Below are 23,891 nucleotides of genomic sequence, written 5' to 3'. Positions count from 1 at the left end.
ATATTATGAGAATTACCAAAATGTGACAGAGAGACATGAAGTGAGCATATGATGTTGGATAAACGGTGCTGATAGACTCATCCAATTCAGTTGCCACAAACCTTACATTTGTAAAAAATACAGTATCAGTGAAGTATGATAAAGCAAAGTGCAATAAACTGAGGTATGCCTTTAATAAAGGTCAGAAACTCAGATCTACATGAAGGAAGAGCATTAGTGAATGAATAAGTGAAGGTAAAATTAAAATTTTTCTTTTTCTTAATTGATTTAACAGATAACAGTTTGTTAAAAATAACAGCAACATTGTATTCAATTGTGTATGCTTATGTATACATATTTATATGCTTATGTATGCTCAAATATAATAAGTGAAATGAATGACAGCAACGATACAGAGATAGGAAGGAGAAATAAGAATTATGTTGTTATTATAAGATACTCATGGTACCCATGAAGTAGAACAGTGTTATTTAAAGTAGATTTGGATTAGTTGTAAATGCATACTGTAACCACTAAAAAAAAGTGAAGAAATAATAATAACTGATACGCTAAGAAAGGAGAAAAATGGTATGCTATAAAATGCTCAATTAAAACCACAAATGGCAATAGAAGAGTGGAGACAAAATAAGGACAAAGAACAAGGGCAACAAATCAAAAACAGTAACAAACATGGTAGATATGAATCCAACTATATCAATAATCACTTTAAAAATTAATGGTCTAAATACACCAGTTAAAAGACTGAGATTGTCACAGTTGATCAAAAATAAGACCCAACTATATGGTTTCTACAAGAAACCCACTTTATATACAAAGACACAACTGAGTACTTCAAAAAGTTCATGGAAAGATTCACAGTATCTTTCAATTCCATTTTTCCACGAACTTTTTGAAGTACCTATGTATAGATTAAAAGTAAAGAGATGGAGAAAGATACAATGCTAACACTAATCAAGAGAAAGTGAAAGTAGCCATATTAATTTCAAACAAAATAGACTTCAGAGTAAGGAAAGTTCTCAGAAATAAAGAAGGGCATTACATAACGCTAAAGCAGTCAATTCTCCAAGAAGACAATTCTTATTTAATACGAATTTGCCTAACAGAGTATCAAAATATGTGAAGCAAAAACTGATAGAAGTGCAAGGAGAAATAAATGAATCCACTATTACAGCTGAAGACTTAAACATCCCTCTATCAAAAATGGACAGATCCAGCAGGCAGAAAATCAGTAAGGACACAGCTGAACTCAATAACACCATCTGTTAACTAGATGTAATTGACATCTATAAACTACTTCACACAATAACTGCAGAATGCCATTCTTCTCAAGCTCACAGGGAGTAATACATCAAGAGAGTCCATATTCTGGGCTCTGAAACTCACCTTAACAAATTTAAAAGAATAAAAATCATACATTGCTCTCAGACCACTATGGAATTAAACTAGACATCAATAACAGAAAGATAGCTGGAAAATACCCAAATACTTGCAGATTAAACAATACACTTCTAAATAACACATGGGTCAAAAAAGAAATCTCAAGAGAAATTTTAAGAATATTCTGAACTACAGGCCAGCCCGTGGCTCACTCGGGAGAGTGTGGTGCTGATAACACCAAGGACCCGGGTTCGGATCTCATATAGGGATGGCCGGTTAGCTCACTGGGTGAGCATGGTGCTGACAGCACCAAGTCAAGGGTTAAGATCCCCTTACCGGTCATCTTTAAAAAAAAAAAAAAAAAAAAAAAAGAATATTCTGAACTAAATGAAAATGAAAATACAACATATAAAAATTTGTGGGATACAGCAAAAACAGTGCTCAGAGAGATATTTATAGCATTGAATGTGAATGTACATATTAGAAAAGATCTAAGATCAATTACCTAAGCTTCCACCTTAGGAAAATAGAAAAAGAAGATCAAACTAAATCCAATGTAAGCAAAAGAAAATATAAAAATTTGACCAGACTGCATAACAAAATACCACAGACTGGGTGGCTTAAACAACAGAAATTTATCTTCTCCCAATTCTGGAAGATGGAGGTCCAAGATTAAGGTGCTGGCCAGTTTGGTTCCTGGTGAGGGCTCTCTCCCTGGCTTGCAGATGGCCACTTTCTTGCTGTGTCTTAACGTGACAGAGAGACCTCTGGTATCTCTTCCTATTCTTATAAGGGCACCAGCCTTCTCAGATGAGGGCCTCGCCCTTATGACATCATTTAACCTTACTTATCTCAGAAAGACCCTATCTCCAAAAGCAATGACAATGGGGCTTCAACATATGAATTTGGGGAGACACAATTCAGTCCATAGTATAGGTCAATAAAATTACTAAGCCTCTAGCCAGGCTAACTAGAGAGATAATTATTACTAATATCAGAAATAAAAAATGGGACATTACTACATAAACATGGACATTAAAAGGATAATAAAGGAATATTATGAACAATCCTATGCCCACAAATTTAATAGGCTAGATGAAATGACCAATTCTTTAAAAGACACAATCTGCCAAAACTCACACAAGAAGAATTTAGATAATCTGAATAGGCCTATATCTACTAAAGAAATTGAATCAATAATTAATAACCTTCCAAAAGAGAAAGTACCAGGCCCAGATGGGTTCACTGGTAAATTCTTCCAAACATTTAAAGGAGAAATTATACCAATTCTCCACAATCTCTTCCAGAAGAGCAAACAGAGGGAATACTTCCTAATTCATTCTAGGAGGCCAGCATCACTCTAATACCAAAACCAAAGACATTACAACAAGACTACAGATGAGTATTTCTCATGAACATAGATGTAAAAATCTTCAACAAAATATTGACAAATCAAATCCAACAATGTTTAAAAAAAATTATACACCATGACCAAGTTGAATTTATCTCAGGTATAGAAGACTGGTTCAACATTCAAAAATGAATTAATGTAATCCATCACTTCAGCAGACTAAAGAAAAATCACATGATCATATCAATAGATTTAGAAAAGCACTTGACAAAAATTCAACATCTGTTCTTGATAAAAACTCTCAGCAAACTAAGTAGAGGAGGACCAGATAAATAAGATCTACAAAAAATCCTATAGCTAACATCATACATAATGATGAGAAACTAGAAGCTTTCCTGCTAAGATCAGGAACAAGGCAAGGACGGCCTTATCACGAATGCTTTTCATTATCATACTGGATGTCCTAGCCAATGCAATACAACAATAAAAGGAAATTAAGAGGTACAACAGACTGGGAAGAAAGAAATAATACTGCCTTTGTCTGCAGATGACATGATTATCCATATAGAAAATCCAAAAGAATTGACAAATACACTCCTGGAACTAATAAGCAATTACAGCAAGATTATAGTATACAAGGTTAATATATAAAAGTCAATAGCTTTCCTATACATCAGCAATGAACAAGTGGAATTTGATATTAAAAACACAATACCATTTACATCAGCACCCCCCAAAATGAAATACTTAGGTATAAATGTAACAAAATATGTACAAGGTCTTTATTAGGAAAACTACAAAACTCTGATAAAAGAAATAAAGAACTAATTAAATATAGATATTTCACGTTCATGGATAGAAAGACTCAAATACTGTTATGATATCAGTTCTTCCCAACTTGATCTATAGATTTAATGCAATCCCAATCAAAATCCCAGCAAGTTATTTTGTAGACATTGACAAAGTGATTCTAAAGCTTATATGGAGAGGCGAAAGATCCAGAATAACCAAGGGGGAAGGATCCACGGTGACCAGGTGCAGGATATCAAAGCACAAGCAGAGTAAGTTGTACATCCATGGGATAAAAGGGGTGGGCAGTCTGGAGCAAGGTGTTAGAGCCAAGTAGGTGGAGGGTGCCCTGATGAGGGTGGGAGTGGGGTACAATGTGGGGATACATAATCCAAGTGTGGTAAGGAGAATGGTGTCTGAGTCTAAATGAAATGAGGAAGCACCCATGGGTGGCAGGGTTGAAGTATTACAGCCAGAACTGGGTGACTGCCCAGCAGGGGTTGTCAAAGCCTGAGTGTAGTGGGGAGTGTGTTGATGCAGAAGAAGGGATAGTAATGGTGATGAAAGACTGGCAAGCATAAAACCAAGAATAGTTACTTTTTGGGGTGACCCAATAAATAACTATATTAAGGATAATGGGAGATGAGAAGAACTGACATAAGACAATATTGAGTCTTTCCATCTATGAACATGGAATATCTATTTATTTAGTTAGAGTTACAGATTTGGATGGGCAGAAAACTAGAATAAATCCAGCAGTAATTGCACATGGAAGCACTGGTATTAACCTATTTAAAAAATATTCATAGAGAGATAGAGAAATAGTTATAGATGAAAATGTGTTTGTGTGGGTGGACACACACACATATATAAACTCCTGGTTTTCAATACATAGATAGATATTACATACATATAAATGTAAGTGTATGTATACATAATTATACACACACACCCTCACAGACATACATACGTAGTCCCTAGCTCTGTCCACCAAAAGTGCCTGGGAGCAACAATACCCCAGTAGCAATGAACACACGTCATTCCCAGATCTTGGCTTGAAAATGCCATTCTCCATTAAAAGGATCCAGAGCAACTTGGAAAAACTGTTGACTTCAGAGTCGCAGATAGGAATCCATACTAATATAAATAAATGAGCAAATTTTAAAAATTACATATTTACATAGCCTCACACTGTCTACAAAATATTTACAAAAGGCAAAAGTGTAATTTTCAGTGGAGAAGCCTGACAGACACCCCCTTAATCAAATGATCAAACTAAATTTCATCAGTAATGGGACAAAGTGAAATCGTGTCACCTGACAGTATGGAATGAGGAAAACACAGCCACCCTTCTGAAGTATTCCTGCCATAAATGCATAAGCTAGATGAGGAAAATCATCAGCCAAAACTAAGGGACATTCTACAAAATAACTGGTCTGTAGTCTTCAAAGTTGTCAAGGTCATGAAAGTCAGGGAAAGACGCAAGAACTGTTTCAGACTGAAGAGGGCTTGACCACTAAATGCAACAAGTGACGCTCAACTGCATCCCTTTCCTATAAGGGGATTATCGGGACAATGGGCAAAACTTGAGTGGCATCTGGGGGGTAGGAAATCACAATGTAGCAATGTTAATTTTCTGATTTTGATGACTATTGTGGATATTTTTTGAGAATATCCTTGTTTCTAGAAAAAACACTCAAGTATTTGGGAATGATGGATAAAAGGTCAGCAACTCATTCTCAAATGGTTTAGGAAAAGAGTTCTTTATAACGCTCCCCACTTTTCTGTAATTTTGTGATTATTCTAGAATAAAAAATTTTATTGAAAAGATAGATGTACACTCCATGAAAGCAGAATCTTTGTTTCTTTCCCTGATGAATCCCTAGAACTCCCTGACACATAGTAAGTGCTTCATAAATATGTGATGAAAGAATGAATGTGGATTAGGGGTATGAGTTAATCTGTCACAGAAGTCAAGACAATGTCTAAAATTAATAAGACTACTAATAGTAAAATACACATAATTATTTTTAAATTTGGAGACAACTACTAAAATAAATGGCTGAAAGGAATGGTTTTACCTCTAGGGATCAGCCTGGTGTGAGAAGAGGTTGCACAAGAGAAAATTACTTTTCATTATAGCCCTTCTGTAATATTTGATTATTTAACCAAGTATTAGCAAAGTATTACACTTTGATTTTTTAAAAATGTATGGCAACTTCAAAGAGAAGTACCCATACCAGCCAGCTGCCAAAAAAAGAAAAAGAGACAGAAATACTAAAAGTTAACTGAAATATAGTCAAAATCTCACAATGATTACAAGGAAAAGGAAATCTTTACATGGATAAGTACACCTAATACTTTTGTTTTTTACATGACAATCCAGTCACACCTCACATTCACTTTTGTTGTTGTTGTTCACCATAGCACTGACTGTAATAAAGAAAAGTAGAAAACAATTACTGCCCAACAATATGGGGCTACTTAAAATAATTATGATGTATTCACACAATGGAAAGCTGTGCAACGATTAAACATAATGATGTAAATACCTGGTGTTTTTCCTGCTTTGATGGAAACAGAAGAAATATAAATGGAAATAAAGTCCATTCTCATCAATAACAGGGGCAACTTTCAGAAGTAATTCATCTGGGAACCCCTACAGGAAGTATATCAGAATCTGGTGCGGGGGCTGCAAGTGCTGAGGGGCTGCCACGGAACAGCACTATGCCAAGCAAACTCCGTACCTGGATGGTCCACCTAACCAGTCCCAACAGGATGGGAATGATGCCTCCCCATGTCCCACAGGAGGGAGCAGGACTGACACTCTGACAATCTCACATCAGAGCCCAGGTCCTTAAAAACATGTTCTACTGGATATATCTGACCTAGAAAGAAGTTCAGCCATATAGTAAGCAAAAAACACTACAAAGAGGTATGTTTGGTAGGACCCGACTTCTGTAAACTAAGAACCTAATAAACACCCTCTGGAAAACTTCGGAAAGAAAAACTCCAAAATTTTAATTAGGTAATGAGATGACAGGTTTTTACACTTTTGGTTATATGTATTTTACCATAACGAACAACATTACCAAAGTAATTAAAAATAACTTTAAGCACAGGGAATATTTTAGTTGACTAAAGCTTTATTTGAGTTGTAGTTTACCCTGGATGCACATGAAATATTACGTGCACAGGTGTACATAAATCCAGTATGAGTGAAGTGGTGGAGGGACTACCACAGAGCGTAAGCCATGCATCAAAGAGGCTGACGAATTTTACTCTGGTCCAACAATTCCAAGCCATTCAATATCCTGAAAATATGGAATTAAAAGACGGGTATTTCTGCCTTCATAAGTATGTCTTCCTTATTTTTATGCAACCAATTACTTAAAATAGAAATCAACTATAAATGCACATGGATACTCTGCAGACAAACAATAATCACTGGTCTATGGCGGGGCTGGCATAAATTAGTCCTACATATAAACAGGTGCCTGTTATGTTCTTTACATTAGAGTAAAATCTCTGAGTATGGACTGCATGGAAAATTATCTCTGTCAGAATCTACATCATAAATTGGTTACATTAAATTAAGAAAAAGAGAAAGAATTACTATAGACCTTCTAAACAACCTTTATAATCTTTAGATAGTTAAGAGTATTCTTTTATTATGCTGCCTATGAAATAAATCAAACTAGTATAACTCACCCAGTACTGTAGCAGTCGGCCCTAAGTCACCAACAACACCCTTGCACCATGTATGCTGGAGAGATTGTGCCAGAAAATTTAAACCCTGTGAATCTGACAGAAAGAATAAATTTCAGGACTAAAGCATGAAATAAAAATCAAAGTAAAAATGAGAATTCGTTGGTATACTGCTTCTGCTCTTGCCTTTGCTGTAAGGTTATAGGAGACCTACCTAGAGGGGAGCAGTATGAGAGGACTAAATACTGAACGTAGAGAGAAACAATTAAAATTGTTTCCATGGTCAATGTCTAACTCTTCTCATATTTTTATCCTAAGGGTCATTTGCAATAAATAGCTCTTTTTAAAAGTATCAAAAACTCTATAAATATTCAAAACCTTGTCTTATTTATTATCTCTGAAGTACAAACATCTGGACTTCTAAAAACACAACTCAATGTTAACAAGAACTTGAGAATAGTTTTTTCCTGGCATCACGAAGACAGTTGTATTGGCTTTAGGACCTAACCACGATTGAACCTTAAATATTAAACACAAAGGCCACACATCTCTTTCTCCATGTGGGGAAAAGTCTGTACAACCACTTATATCAATACACTAAGTTGAAAAATAAAACAATTTAAAGGAAAAATATATTGGAGAGAATCCACTCACTTTTCATTTCTTGAAAATCTTTTCCTTGCAGAAACATTGGCCAAAGAGTCAGTGCTGGATTCAGTGTACTGGAGAAGGATGCTGACTTTATACTCAATCTTGGTTTCTCTAAAGAATCAAGGTTTTTATTCTCTGTGGGTGATATATAACAAGCGAAGTTCTTTGCAACCAGATCATCATTAACACAAACCTGTAAAATTTTAAACATTTCAAGTAGAGTCAAATGATTGAAAATATTCCAAACTTAACTCCAAATTTCAATCTTCAGAAAAATTATTTTCTAGAACATAAGTTGATAGAAATAGATCCCTTGACCTCTGCTCTAGTAATGACGAATTAAATACTTCTCACCAACCCTCACAATGAGAAAAACAGCAAGGATCTGTATGAAATATCAGAAATACCTTCTTGAAGGCACTGCAGAGCTGACACAACCTGGCCAGACAAAGATCTGGTGGGAGGACAAAGACAAAACACTAACCATAAAAGGAAAAACTGATAAATTAGATTTTATCAAAATCTAAAATTTCTGCTATTCAAAAGCAAAGGAAGAGATGAGGCAAAAATATTTTAAAATCAAGTATCTGGATGGACATGTACCCAGAATACATAAAAAACTCTCAAAACTCAATAAAACGAAAACAACCCAATTTAAAAATGGGCAAAATAGCTGAATGAATACTTCATCAAAGAAGACATATGGATTGGTAATAAGCATATAAAACATTAGCCATTAGGGAAATGCAAATTTAAACCACAGTGAGATACCACTACATCCATATACCACTATACCCATCAGAATGATCATACAAGTGTTGAAGAGGATGCGGAGGAATTAGAACTCTCACACGCTGCTGAAGGGAGTGCAAAATGATCAACCCCTTTGGAAAACAATTTGGCGGTTTCTTAATACCTACAGTATCATCCAGAATTTGACTCCTAGATATTTACTAAAGAAAAATGAAAGCAGAGGTCCACAGGAAGACTTGTACATGAATATTTATAGTAGCCCAAATTGGCCACAACCCAAATGTCCATCGACAAGTGAATAAATAAATACACTGTAGTATATCCATACAACGGAGGAGGCCTTGACAATAAAAGGAACGAGCATTGATATATGTAGCAACATGGATGTATCTTAAAATAATTTTGCTGAACTAAAGAAGCCATGCCAAAAAAGAAAATAACCTGGGATATATCCTCATGCACCCTTGGGAAGCAGGAAAAAAAAAGACTGTGGGCCTAATTTTCTTTTTGTGGAAATTATGACCTCATGAATTCATAATAAGTTGTCTCTCAGCTGAGCTTGGGCTTCCCTGCCTTCCACACTTCACCAGCTTGAAGTAAGAGCAAGTCATCTTCAGTATATAACCTACACTGTTAGACCTACTTTTGAAAAGCAAGTAGAAAGCAAATTAATAAAGAATTTATTTTTAAGAAGACATTTTACAAGATTGGTACTATAGCCAACATTTTGGTGAAAAATGAGCAAGGTGAAAAATAAGCAATGAACAGTCACAGGTGAAGTCAACCAGGATGTGGGGAACCCAAAATGCAATACAAACAGTAAAAAATGAACCTTATTAAACAAGAATAATATAATCACACTGAAGAGAGGGGAGGAAAAAACTAACCCAAGTAGCTTTGGAAAACAGTATTTTGGCTGTATGATGTAAGGCTAAAGAAAAATTTCTTTTTCACAGGAATGTGGGTTAGCACTTTTATTTTTATTTTTTTGGTAGCTGGCCACTACAGAGATTGAACCCTGGACCTTGGTATTATCAGCACTACACTCTAATGTGGGTTAGCAATTCTGAAATTACTCTATGTGAATACTATGATTAATCAAATAAGTACGAGGGTACTTCAGAAAATTTGTGGAAAAATAGAATTAAAAGTCAGTACAAATCTTTCCATGAACTTTTTAAAGTACCCTCATACACTGTGTCTAACAAGACCACGTTTCTCATTATTGGAGAAAGGTATTAAGAATAAGGAAAGAGGAGGGTGAGAATGAACCCTGCAGTACTGCATTGAAATTAGAGGAACTAGAAGTCTTAATTTTCATACAGATGGATAGATATAGAAATAAATACAGATTGTGTGTGCACATGGGTTAGTGTACATACATATATTTCCTCACTCTGCTGAGAGGACCTACAATCAATGACACCCCTACTGGGTTCCAATCAGGCAGCTCATGACGCCTCACCTAGCCACACCCTCACGGGATACAGCAGTGATAAAAATTTAGCAATGAACAAAAGTTTGACTAAGTTACGCTAATCTAGGATTGGTAAATTTCGTGCCAGCCACCGTGGTCATATGATTAATCCGAACAAATAAAACTCAGCGTAAAGCGTGTTTAAGAGTACAAACAACAAATAAAGTTAAACCTCATCCATACTGTAAAAAGCCATGGCCGAGGACAAAATAAACCATGAAAGTAACTTTACAACAACCTGAACACACGACAGCTGGGGCCCAAACTGGGATTAGACATCCCACTATGCCAAGCCATAAACCCAGGCGGCTAACCAAACAGAGCCGCTTGCCAGAGTACTACCAGCAATAGCTCAAAACTCAAAGGACTTGGCGGTGCTTCACATCCCCCTAGAGGAGTCTGTTCTATAATCGATAAACCCTTGTATACCTCACCATCCCTTGCCAAGTCAGCCTGTATACCGCCATCTTCAGCAAACCCTTCCAAGGCACAAAAAGTAAGCACAAAAATCTACATAAAAACGTTAGGTCGAGGTGCAGCCCATGAGATGGAAGAAATGGACTACATTTTCTGATCCAGAACAACCTACCCACGACAGCCTCCGTGAAAACTGAAGGCCAAAGGAGGATTTAGTAGTAAACCAAGAATAAAGAGCTTAATTGAAAAAGGCCAAGAAGCATGCACACACCACCCGTCACCCTCCTCGAATACCACTGCAGACAAAATCTCTACCAGAGCTGCCACCAACAAACCTAGAGGAGACAAATCGTAACAAGGTAAGTGTACTAGAAAGTGTACTTGGACACACCAAAGTGTAGCTTAACCCAAAGCATCCGGCCTACACCCGGAAGATTTCACACCGACTGACCACTTTGAACCAGCCCTAGCCCAAACAACCCAAACATGAAAAAATAATCTAACTCTCAAATCAAACCATTTAAGCACTCTTAAAAGTATAAGAGATACCGGTGCGCTCACTGGCTGAGCGCGGTGCAGGCGACAACAAGGGTTGCGATCCCCTTACCGGTCACGAAAAAGACAAAAAATAAAAATAAAAAAATAAAAGTATAGGAGATAGAAATTATCCATAGGTGCTATAGAGACAGTACCGCAAGGGAAAGATGAAAGAATAAGCTCCAGTACCAAATAGCAAAGCTTCCCCCTTGTACCTTTCGCATAATGAGTTAACTAGAATAATCTTGACAAAGAGAACTTTAGCCAAAAACCCCTAAGCCAGAGGAGCTACTCACAGGCAGTCACAAGGACAAACTCATCTATGTAGCAAAATAGTGAGAAGACCTATGAGTAGAGGTGAAAAGCCAACCAAGCCTGGTGATGGCTGGTTGTCCAGTACAGAATTTCAGTTCAACTTTAAATTTACCTAAAGAACCTACTACTCCAAAGGTAAATTTAAATGCTAGTCTAAAGAGGTACAGCCCTTTAGACACGGGACTCAGTCCCTAATAGAGAGTAAGCCATGAACCATCCATTGTTGGCCTAAGAGCAGCCACCAATTAAGAAAGTGTTCAAGCTCAACAACCACAAAGACTTAATTCCTACCATATGCACCAAACTCCTAAAACCAAACCGGACCAATCTATTCTTACACAGAAGAGATACTGTTAATATGAGTAACAAGAACTCCATTCTCCCTGCATAAGGCTATATCAGACCAGATGCCCACTGATAGTTAACAATACAATAAAAACTGTCCAACCAGAATCTACTTATTCCTTCAATTGTTAACCCAACATAGGCATGCACAAAGGAAAGACTAAAAGAAGCAGAAGGAACTCAGCAACTATAAACCCCGCCTGTTTACCAAAAACATCACCTCTAGCATTACAAGTATTAGAGGCATTGCCCGCCCAGTGACACAGTTCAACGGCCACAGTATCCTGACCGTGCAAAGGTAGCATAATCATTTGTTCCTTAATTAGGAACTTTTATGAAAGGCCACACGAGGGTTTTACTGTCTCGTGCTTCTGAACAGTGAAATTGACCTCCCCGTGAAGAGGCGGGTATACAAAAGTAAGACGAGAAGACCCTATGGAGCTTTAATTAACTGGCAAGCAAAACAATATAAACCTAACTCAGGCACAACAACAAAGCCTTCTGAGCTAGAAATTTTGGTTGGGGTGACCTCGGAGTAAAAGAAAATCTCCGAATGACTATGGCTTAAACCAACTAGTTCAATCAACACAACCATCAATTGACCCAAAACAATTTGATCAACGGAACAAGTTACCCTAGGGATAACAGCGCAATTCTATTCTAGAGTCCCTATTGACAATAGAGTTTACAACCTCGATGTTGGATCAGGACATCCCAATGGTGCAGCTGCTATTAAAGGTTTCTTTGTTCAACGATTAAAGTCCTACGTGATCTGAGTTCAGACCGGAGCAATCCAGGTTGGTTTCTATCTATTACTGCATTTCTCCCAGTACAAAAGGACAAGAGAAATAAGGCCCACTTCTAAAAGCGCCTTCAACCCCAATGAATGATATAATCTCAACTCAACTCATCCCTACACGCCCCGCCCAAGGGCAGGGCTTCTTAGAATGGCAGAGCCCGGTAATTGCGTAAAGCTTAAGACTTTATAACCAGAGGTTCAACTCCTCTTCCTAACACCATCCCCGCCATTAACACACGTCTACTCATTATCCCTATCATACTCGCAATAGCATTTCTCACCCTTGTAGAACGAAAAACACTCGGCTATATACAGCTCTGCAAGGGACCTAACGTCGTCGGCCCCTTTGGTCTTCTCCAACCCTTCACTGACACAGTAAAGTTATTTACCAAAGAACCACTCTGACCACTAACATCAACCACCTTCCTATTTATGACAGCACCTGCATAGCTCTTACCCTAGCACTCACCATATGACTCCCACTACCAGTGCCCCACCCCCTAGCCAGTTTAAACATAGGAATACTAGTCATTCTAGCCACCTCGAGCCTAGCCGTCCACTCGATCCTCTGATCAGGATGAGCCTCAAACTCAAAATATGCCCTAATTGGAGCCCTATGAGCAGCAGCCCAGACAATCTCATATGAAGTCACCTTAGTCATCATTCTTGTAGCAGTTCTACTTATGAATGGATCCTACGCCCTACCAACTCTCATCACCACCCAGGAATTCATATGATTAATCATCCCATCATGACCACTATCCATAATATGATTTATTTCAACACTAGCAGAAACCAACCGAGGCCCATTTGACCTAACAGAGGGCAAATCAGAACTTGTATCAGGATTCAACATTGAATACCCCACAGGTTCCTTCACCCTGTTCTTTATAGCCGAATACATCAACATCATCCTAACAAACTCCCTCACCACTATCATCTTCCTGGGAACATTCTACGACGCCTCCACACCAGAGACTTTCACAGTAAACTTCACCACCAAACCCCTGCTCCTAACGGCTCTGTTCCTATGAATCCGAGCCTCCTACCCACGATTCCGATATGATCAACTAATACACCTCCTGTGAAAAAGTTTCCTCCCACTAACACCGGCCCTGTGCATATGACACATTTCAATACCCATCCTACTATCAGGCATCCCCCCCTCAAACCTAAGAAACATGTCTGACAAAAGAGTTACTCTGATAGAGTAAATAATAGAGGTCTGAACCCCCTTGTTTCTAGAATTATGGGAATTGAACCCACTCTTAAGAACTCAAAACTCTCCGTGCTACCTATTACACCACATTCTACAGTAAGGTCAGCTAAACAAGCTATCGGGACCATACCCTGAAAATGTTGGTTCACATCCTTCCTGTACTAATTAACCCCATAACCTTCTCCATCATTCTCATAACCCTACTCACAGGCACCATACTCACAATACTAGGCTCTGACTGACTAACAATCTGAGCTGGTCTAGAAATAAATACACTTGCCTTCATCCCAATCCTGACAAAAAAAACAAACCCACGATCCACAGAAGCAGCCCCCAAATATTTCCTCACACAAGCAACAGCATCCATACTCCTAATAATGGCCTTCATGATCAATACAGCAAGCTTGGGACAATGAACAGCCATAAACATGAACAACCCCTTAACAGCCTCACTACTAACACTAGCGTTAATTATAAAACTAGGCCTATCCCCCTTTCACTTCTGAGTCCCAGAAGTTACACAAGGGGTCCCTCTAACGTCGGGCATAATCCTACTGACATGACAGAAACTGGCCCCCATCTCAATTATATTCCAAGTTGCACCACTACTTAACCCCCACATCACCCTGACCGCTGCCACCCTATCCATCCTAGTAGGAGGGTGAGGAGGACTTAACCAAACACAGCTACGAAAAATCATAGTCTACTCATCAGTCTCACACATAGGCTGAATAACAGCCAACCTCACCTACAACCCCTCAATTGTGATCCTCAGCCTACTAATTTACATCGTACTTACACTCACCATCTTCATCAAACTCAACCTCAACGCTAACCACACGACCTCCTCCCTAACACTCCTATGAAACAAAACGCCACTAATTACCCCCACAATCCTCCTAACCTTACCGTCACTAGGCGGACTCCCCCCACTAACGGGGTTCCTGCCTAAATGACTTATTATCCAAAAAATAATAAAAAATAGTAACATTGCCTTACCCATATTTATAACCATCGGAGCACTACTCAACCTATATTTCTACATACGAGTGATCTACTCCACAGCCCTCACCATATTTCCAGTAACCAATAATACAAAGACGAAATGGCAAATTGAAAACACAAAATGAACACTTCTCCTACCAACACTAGCAATTCTATCAACACTCCTCCTTCCCCTCACCCTAATATCCCCTATCTTAAACTAGAAATTTAGGTTAAAAAGACCGAGAGCCTTCGAAGCCGTAAGCAAGTATTCCCACTTAATTTCTGACCTAAGGACTACAAGACTTTACCCTACATCAACTGAATGCAAACCAGTCACTTTAATTAAGCTAAACCCTTACTAGACTGATGGGCTCCAACCCCACGAAAAATTAGTTAACAGCTAATTACCCTAAACAACTAGCTTCAATCTACTTCTCCTGCCTCCAGGAAAAAAAGGCGGGAGAAGCCCTGGCAGAGCTGAAGCTGCTCTTCTGAATTTGCAATTCAACGTGATAGATCACCTCAAGACTTGATGAAGAGAGGACTAACCCCCTGTGCTTAGATTTACAGTCTAATGCCTACTCAGCCACTTCATCCTATACCCATGTTCATTAACCATTGATTATTCTCAACAAACCATAAAGACATCGGCACACTTTATCTTCTATTCAGCACCTGAGCTGGAATAGGAGGAACAGCCTTAAGCCTCCTTATTCGAGCTGAACTCGGCCAGCCCGGAACCCTCCTAGGCGACGACCAGATCTACAACGTCATCGTGACCGCCCATGCATTTGTGATGATCTTCTTCATGGTCATACCCATTATGATCGGGGGCTTCAGCCACTGGCTAGTTCCCCTCAGAAAGGGAGCCCCAGACATAGTGTTCCCTCAGATAAACAACATAAGTTTCTGACTTCTCCCCCCGTCATTCCTGCTCCTACTTGCCTCATCAGTAGGAGAGGCTGGCACTGGGACAGGCTGGACCATCTATCCACCCCTAGCTGGAAACCTAGCCCATGCCGGAGCCTCTGTAGATCTTACGATTTTTTCCCTACACCTGGCGGGTATCTCCTCTATGCTAGGGGCAATTAACTTCACCACTACCATTATCAACATAAAACCACCAGCAATATCTCATTATCAAACCCCCCATCTGTGTGGTCAGTACTAATCCCAGCCATCCTCCTACTCCTCTCCCTTCCTGTCCTAGCTGCCGGCATTACCATGCTGTTGACAGACCGAAACCTAAACACTACATTCTTCGACCCTGCAGGGGGAGGAGACCCTATCCTGTACCAACACCTATTCTGATTCTTCGGACAACCCGAGGTTTACATTCTCATTCTCCCCGGCTTCAGAATAATCTCCCATATCATAACCTATTATTCAGGTAAAAAAGAGCCATTCGGATATATAGGAAGAGCTTGAGCTATAATATCCATTGGCTTCTCGGGCTTCATCGTCTGGATCCACCATATGTTTACAGTAGGAATAGATGTAGACACCCGGGCACACTTTACATCAGCCACCATAATCATCACAATTCCTACAAGCGTGAAAGTATTCAGCTGACTAGCCACACTGCATGGAGGTAACATCAAATGGTCTCCCGCTATGTTATGAGCTCTAGGTTTCATCTTCCTATTTACAATGGGAGGTCTAACAGGGATTGTACTAGCTAACTCATCACTAGACATTATACTCCACGACACGTACTATGTAGTAGCACATTTCCACGATGTACTATCTATAAGGGCAGTGTTCTCCATTACAGGAGGCTTCATCCACTGACTCCCCCTATTTTCAGGATATACTCTTAACACCACTTGAGCCAAAATTCATTTCACAGTCATATTCGTGGGTGTGAACCTAAAATTCTTCTCACAACATTTCCTCCGTCTATCGGGAATACCACAACAATATTCCGACTACCCCGACGCATACACCATATGAAATATGGTGTCATCCATAGGATCATTCATCTCCCTAACAGCAGTCATACTAATGATCTTCATGACATGAGAAGCCTTCACCTCAAAACGAGAGGTTTTAACCATAGAACTCCCCACCACAAATCTAGAGTGACTACACAGCTGCCCTCCTGCCCCCCACACAGTTGAAGAGCCAGCATATGCAAAACCCAACGAGAAAGGGAGGAATCGAACCCCCCAAGAATGGTTTCAAGCCAATCCCATAACCTCTATGACTTCCCTACAAGTTAGATATTAGTAAAAACATTACATAACTTTGTCAAAGTTAACTTATAGGCTTAAATCCTTTATATCTTTATGGCATACCCATTGCAAGTAGGACTCCAAGATGCCACTTCCCCTATTATAGAAGAACTATTGTACTTCTATGACCACACTCTCATAATTGTGTTCCTAATCAGCTCCTTAGTCCTCTACATTATCTCCTTAATATCAACCACAAAACTCACTCACACAAGCACTATAGACGCTCAAGAATTAGAAACCGTATGAACAATTCTACCCGCCATTATCCTAATCTCGATTGCCCTCCCATCACTACGAATCCTATATATAACAGATGAAGTCAACAATCCTCTCCTAACCGTCAAGACCATGGGCCACCAATGATACTGAAGTTACGAATACATATTTTACGCACACCTAAACTTTGACTCATACAAAATTCCCACCCCCGACTTGAAACCAGGAGAACTCCAACTCCTAGAGGTAGATAACTGAACAGTACTCCCAATAGAAATCCCAATTCACATGCTAATCTCATCTGAAGACATACTACACTCATGAACCGTACCCTCACTAGACCTGAAAACAGATGCAGTCCCAGGACGCCTGAATCAAATGACCCTAACAGCCACACGACTGGGACTATTCTACGGATGATGCTCGGAAATCTGTGGCTCAAATCACAGCTTCATGTCCATCATGCTTGAACTTGTCCCACTCAAATACTTTGAGGACTGATCGACCTCAACACTATAAGCACACTGTGAAGCTAAATAGCGTTAACCTTTTAAGTTAAAGAATGGAAATACCAACCTTCCTAAGATGAAATGCCACAACTGGATACCTCAACATGACTTACCACCATTATATCTATAATCCTGACACTCTTCATCATACTTCAACTAAAATTCTCAAAATTCACCTACCCCTCTAGTCCCACAGAAAAAACTACTAAGGTATCAAAACACAAACCCCTGAGAAAAAAAATGAACGAAAATCTATTCACCTCTTTCATTACCCCCACACTAATAGGAATACCCATCGTAACCCTCATTATCCTCCTACCCAACGCAATATATCCCTTCCCCTCTCGCCTCATCAACAATCGCTTAACCTCTCTATAAATATGGTTAGTCCAACTCATCCTAAAACAACTGAGAGCAATTCACAACACCAAGGGATAAGCATGATCCCTAATACTAATCTCACTAATCCTATTTATTGGTTCAAGAAATCTACTAGGTCTACTACCCCACTCATTTACACCAACCACCCAACTGTCCCTAAACCTAGGTATAGCAATCCCCCTGTGAGCCAGAGCAGTAATCTTGGGTCTCTGCCACAAAACAAAAGAATCCCTAGCCCACTTTCAACCCCAAGGTACACCCACCCCCCTTATCCCGATACTCGTAATCATCAAAACCATCAGCCTCTTCATCCAGCCCATAGCCCTGGCTGTATGATTAACAGCCAACATCACAGCCGGCCATTTACTTATACATTTCATTGGAAGCGCCACGCTAGCACTAACAACCCTAAGCCCCCTAATGGCCTCAACCACCTTCACCCTCCTCATCCTACTCACCACTCTTTAACTTGCTGTAGCTCTAATTCAAGCCTACGTATTTACTCTCCTAGTAAGCTTCTACTACATGACACCACCTAATGACTCATCAGACCCACGCCTACTCAAGGGAGCCCTATCCACCCTACTCATAGCATGTGGCCTAACAATATCCACTTCAATTCTAACATTCTACTAACTCTAGGCCTACTAACCAACCTACTAACCATCTACCAATGATGATGAGATGTAGTGTGAGAGAGTACCTTCCAGGGCCACCATACAACCATTGTCCAAACAGGACTGCAATACGGAATAATCCTATTTATTATATCCAAAGTTTTCTTCTTCACCAGGTTCTTCTGAGCCTTCTATCACTCAAGCCTGGCCCCTACCCCCGACCTAGGAGGCTGCTGACCACCTGCAGGTATCGACCCCCTCAACTCTATAGAAGTCCCGCTACTCAACACATTAGTCCTATTGGCCTCTGGAGTGTCCATTACCTGGGCCCACCACAGCCTCATGGAAGGAAGCCGCAAACACATACTCCAAGCCCTCTTCATCACAATCTCCCTAGGTATTTACTTCACACTCCTCCAAATCTCAGAGTACCTTGAAACATCTTTCACCATTTCCAACGCTGTATACGGATCAACATTCTTCATGGCAATGGGCTTCCATGGCCATCATGTAATCATTGGATCCACCCTCCTCACTCTCTGCCTTCTATGCCAACTAAAATTTCACTTCACATCCAAACACCATTTTGGCTTTGAAGCCGCAGCCTGATATTGACACTTCATAGACGTAGTCTGACTATTCCAATACATCTCCATTTATTGATGAGGATCCTATTCTTTGAGTATTAGCTAGTACAACTGACTTCCAATCAATCAGGTCTGGTCATAGCCCAGAAAAGAATAATCAAACTAGTATTGATCCTCTTAACCAACATAGCACTCCTACTCATTAGCACTCCTACTCATCACCATTGCCTTCTGACTCCCCCAACGAAACACCAACATGCATACCTAGTGTCCTCATCTTTATATCTAAATATCATTCTTCAATAAAAGGAACCAGGGCTTCTTGGAGAAGTGGTTGATTCTAGGGCTGGAGCCAGAAAATGACAAAATGATCCTGGAGCATCTTGTGCCACTAGAAAGTAAGAAGCACCCAAACAATGATGGGACATATTGAACAGATATATTAGCCACTTTGAAGAAGCTCCTAATGGCCAAAATCTGAGGCATTGTTAGCAAGACAATAATGATAATAATGGATTATAATCCCCCAAATACAGTAAATATCCAAACGTCCATACTAATAAAAGTTGTTGAATAAATTAATAAATGGGGGGAGGGACTGTTCTGTATAGTAAAATTCCAATTAAAAATGCAGAAGGAATGACAGAAATAGGCAAACATCTTTCCAGGCAAGAATCAGTGATGGTTATTTGCACAACCTCAAAGTATCTCCCCATAAGATACTTATTAATTTCAAAAGGAAAACCTGGAAGAAGGTCACACTTTGGGAAGCAGGGACAAGCCAGGAAGCGGCTTTTTGGGTCTGGTAAACTGGACTGAGTGGTCAAGAGGGAAGGCGACTTCTAGTGAGACCACAGTAAGGAAGAATTAGATTCCACATCTCCAGTCCCCAAGGCCTGTGCTCAATACCAGAGTTTCCCAAGGTCAGATGCTTACCATTATCTGAGAGTAATTTTGGCATGAAGTAACACAGAATCCACATAGGATCAAAACCCTTCACCTTCTTCCAGTCAAGATGGCGGAATAGACGGTCCCTAGCATCACTCTCTCCCACAAATCAACCGATTTAAACTATAAAAACATAACATCAAGTGCATATGGAATAGGGAGACGTCCAGCGGGGGAGGCAGAAGCTCTGCAGAGACCACATGCCCTGCAGGGCCGCCGTCGCACAATCCGGCAAATAGGCTTCACTGCCGCCACCTGGCTCCATTCCCAGCCCAGCCCAGTGCGCACAGAGTAGGGAGATGGCCGGCAGGGGAGGCGGAGGCTCTGCAGAATCCACACACCCTGTGGGGCCGCCACTGCGTGATCCAGCAGGTAGGATTCACCGCAGGCACCCGGCTCCATTCCCAGCCCGGCCTAGTGTGCTTGGAGCAGGGAGATGTCTGGCAGGGGAGCCGGGAAGTCCACGGGGACCACACTGCTGCCGCGTGATCCAGCAGCCCGGCCCAATGCATACAGAGCACAGAGTCGTCCAGCAAGGGAGATAGAAGCTCTGTAGAGTCCACGCACCATGTGGGGGGGCGGCTGCCGTGCAATCCAGCAGCGGGTAGGCTTCACCGCCGCCACCTGGCTCCACCCCAAGCTCAGCCTAGCGCACACAGAGCAGGGAGGCATCCTGCAGGGGAAGGAGAAGCTCTGCAGAGACCACACACTCTGTGGTGCCTTAGCACATCCCAGCAGCCCGGGCCAGAGCGCACGGAACAGGGAGAAGTCCAGCACGGGAGGTGGAAGCTCAGCAGAGACCACACACGCTGTGGTACCGCCCCGTGATCCAGCAGCCTGGCAGAGTCCAAGCTGACCAGAGAGGTGGCTCCCTGGAGAGGCCCAAGACTCAAGGCAACAACACATACAAGGCACTAGTGGCCAACTGAGTAGTCACTGAGGTAGCCATACCAAATTGGCAGCCACAACCACATCTTAGTCAGTCAATAGTGTCAAACCTGTGGACTGTGAAAACCCCTGCCACAATGAATAAACATAAAAGAAAAGATACCAGAAATATGAAAAATCAAGAAAGTACACCACCAAAGAATAATAACTCTCAAGCTCTAGATCCTATAGAAAAAGAAGCCCTTAAAATGACTGACAAGGAATTTCGAGTGATAATTCTAAGGAAACTGAATGAGATACAAGAAAACTCAGCTAGACATCATGATGAAATGAGGAAAAGTATACAGGACCTGAAAGAGGAAATGTACAAGGAAATGAATGCCCTGAAAAAAAATGTAGCAGAACTTGCCGAACTGAAGAAGTTATTCAGCGAAATAAAAAACACAACGGAGAGTTTAACCAGCAGGCTTGCAGAAGTTGCAGAGAGAATCTCTGAACTTGAAGATGGGCTGTTTGAAATAACACAAGCAGATAAAAAAAAAAGAAAAAAGAAAAAAGAATCAAAGGCATTGAAGAAAATCTGAGAGAGATATCAGACAACCTTAAGCGCTCAAATATCCAAGTCATGGGTATTCCAGAAGGGGAGGAAAAAGGACATTGCATTGAAAACATATTCAACAAAATATTGGCAGAACACTTCCCAGGTATAGGAAAAATCACAGATCTTCAGATCCAGGAAGCTCAACGATCTCCAAACATATTCAACCCAAAAAGGTCTTCTCCAAAACATGTTATAGTCAAATTGGCAAAACTCAAAGACAAAGAGAGAATCTTAAGAGCTGCAAGAGAGAAGTGTCAAATCACCTATAATGGAGCCCCAATCAGGCTAACATCAGACTTTTCATCACAAACCCTAAAAGCCAGAAAGGAATGGGATGATATATTCAAAATACTAAAAGACAGAGATTGTCAGCCAAGAATATTCTACCCTGCAAGGCTATCCTTCCAAAATGAAGGGCAAATAGTATATTTCTCAGACAAACAAAAACTGCAGGAGTTCACTACCAAACGACCACCCTTACAAGAAATTCTCAAGGGAGTACTGGGTTTGGTTCCTGAAAAATAACTACCACTGCCATAAAAACCCAAGAAAAATCAAAACCCACTAGTATAATAAAAATGGCATTCATGAAGAGAAAACAAACAAACAAAAAGGCTATCTACAACCCAAGGAACCAACAAACACAGAACACAAACAGTAAATCAGAAAGCAAGGAACAAAAGACACCTAAGACAACCAAACAATAATCAATAAAATGTTAGGAATAAATCAACACTTTTCAATAACAACTCTTAATGTAAAAGGCTTAAATTCCCCAATCAAAAGACACAGACTGGCTGACTGGATTAAAAAGGAGGATCCAACTATATGCTGCCTTCAAGAGACCCACCTCACCCATAAAGACTCACATAGACTAAGAGTGAAAGGATGGAAAAAGATTTACCATGCAAACAGAAAAGAAAAACAAGCTGGAGTAGCTATTCTTATATCTGACAAAATAGACTTTAAACTAAAAATCATAAAAAGAGACAATGAGGGACACTATGTAATGATAAAAGGACTGATCCATCAAGAAGACATAACAATCATAAATATGTATGCACCCAATGTTGGAGCAGCCAGATTTATAAAACAAACTCTATAAGACCTAAAGAAGGAAATAGACACTAATACCTTAATAGCAGGGGACCTGAACACCCCACTGTCAATATTGGACAGATCATCTAGGCAAAGAATCAGCAGAGAAGCACAAGATCTAAACAATACTCTGGACCAATTGGACTTGGCAGATATCTACAGAACATTCCATCCAACAACCTCAGAATATTCATTCTTCTCCTCAGCACATGGATCATTCTCCAGGATAGATCACATATTAGGTCACAAATCAAGTCTCAACAAATTCAAAAATATTGGAATTATCCCATGTATTTTCTCAGACCACAATGGATTAAAATTAGAAATCAATAACAAATGAAATTCTGGATACTATATAAACACATGGAAATTAAACAGCATTCTACTTAATGACATATGGGTCCAAGAAGAAATCAAGCAGGAAATCAAAAACTTTATTGAAACTAATGAAAATAATGATACATCATACCAAAACCTGTGGGATACTGCAAAAGCAGTATTAAGGGGGAAATTTATTGCATTAAATGCTCACCTCAGAAGAATGGAAAGATGGCAAGTGAACAACCTAACACTTCACCTTAAAGAACTAGAAAAACAAAAACAAACCTAAAGTTAGCAGATGGAAAGAAATCATTAAGATCAGAGTAAAACTTAATGAAATTGAAACCCAAAAAACAATACAAAAGATCAATGAATCAAAAAGTTGGTTTTTTGAAAAGATAAATAAAATTGACAAACCATTAGCGTGGCTAACAAAAAAAAGAGGAGAGAAGATTCAAATAACAAAAATTAGAAATGAAAAAGGTGATATTACAACTGATTCATCTGAAATACAAGTAATCATTCGAGACTACTATAAACTACTATACGCCAACAAATTTGAAAATCTGGAGGAAATGGATAAATTTCTGGACACACAAAAGCTCCCATAACTGAGCCATGAAGACGAAGAAAATCTGAACAGACCAATAACAATAAAGGAGATTGAAGCTGTTATCAGAAGGCTCCCAACAAAGAAAAGCCCAGGACCAGATGGATTCACAGCAGAATTTTACCAAACATTCAAAGAGGAATTGACACCGAT

The 23,891-nt window shown here is 39.7% G+C and overlaps 1 protein-coding gene across 1 annotated transcript in view; it reads right to left on the bottom strand.

Annotated features, from left to right (window-relative positions):
* TDRD12 (tudor domain containing 12) overlaps window positions 1-23,891 on the bottom strand; it is an 84,374-nt gene that overhangs the window by 47,059 nt on the left and 13,424 nt on the right. Inside the window, exons 7-8 of the mRNA XM_063109930.1 lie at window positions 7,880-8,069; window positions 7,229-7,321 (exon numbers count right to left, since the gene is read on the bottom strand). Of these exons, the coding sequence (XP_062966000.1) occupies window positions 7,229-7,321; window positions 7,880-8,069 (283 nt within the window). The remainder of the gene's footprint in view (window positions 1-7,228; window positions 7,322-7,879; window positions 8,070-23,891) is intronic.

This window comes from Cynocephalus volans, chromosome 10 (genome assembly GCF_027409185.1).
Source record: "Cynocephalus volans isolate mCynVol1 chromosome 10, mCynVol1.pri, whole genome shotgun sequence".
NCBI classification, from domain to species: Eukaryota; Metazoa; Chordata; class Mammalia; order Dermoptera; family Cynocephalidae; genus Cynocephalus; species Cynocephalus volans.
The sequence above is the reverse complement of the archived record's forward strand: the minus strand, read 5'-3'. Positions and strand labels throughout refer to the sequence as shown.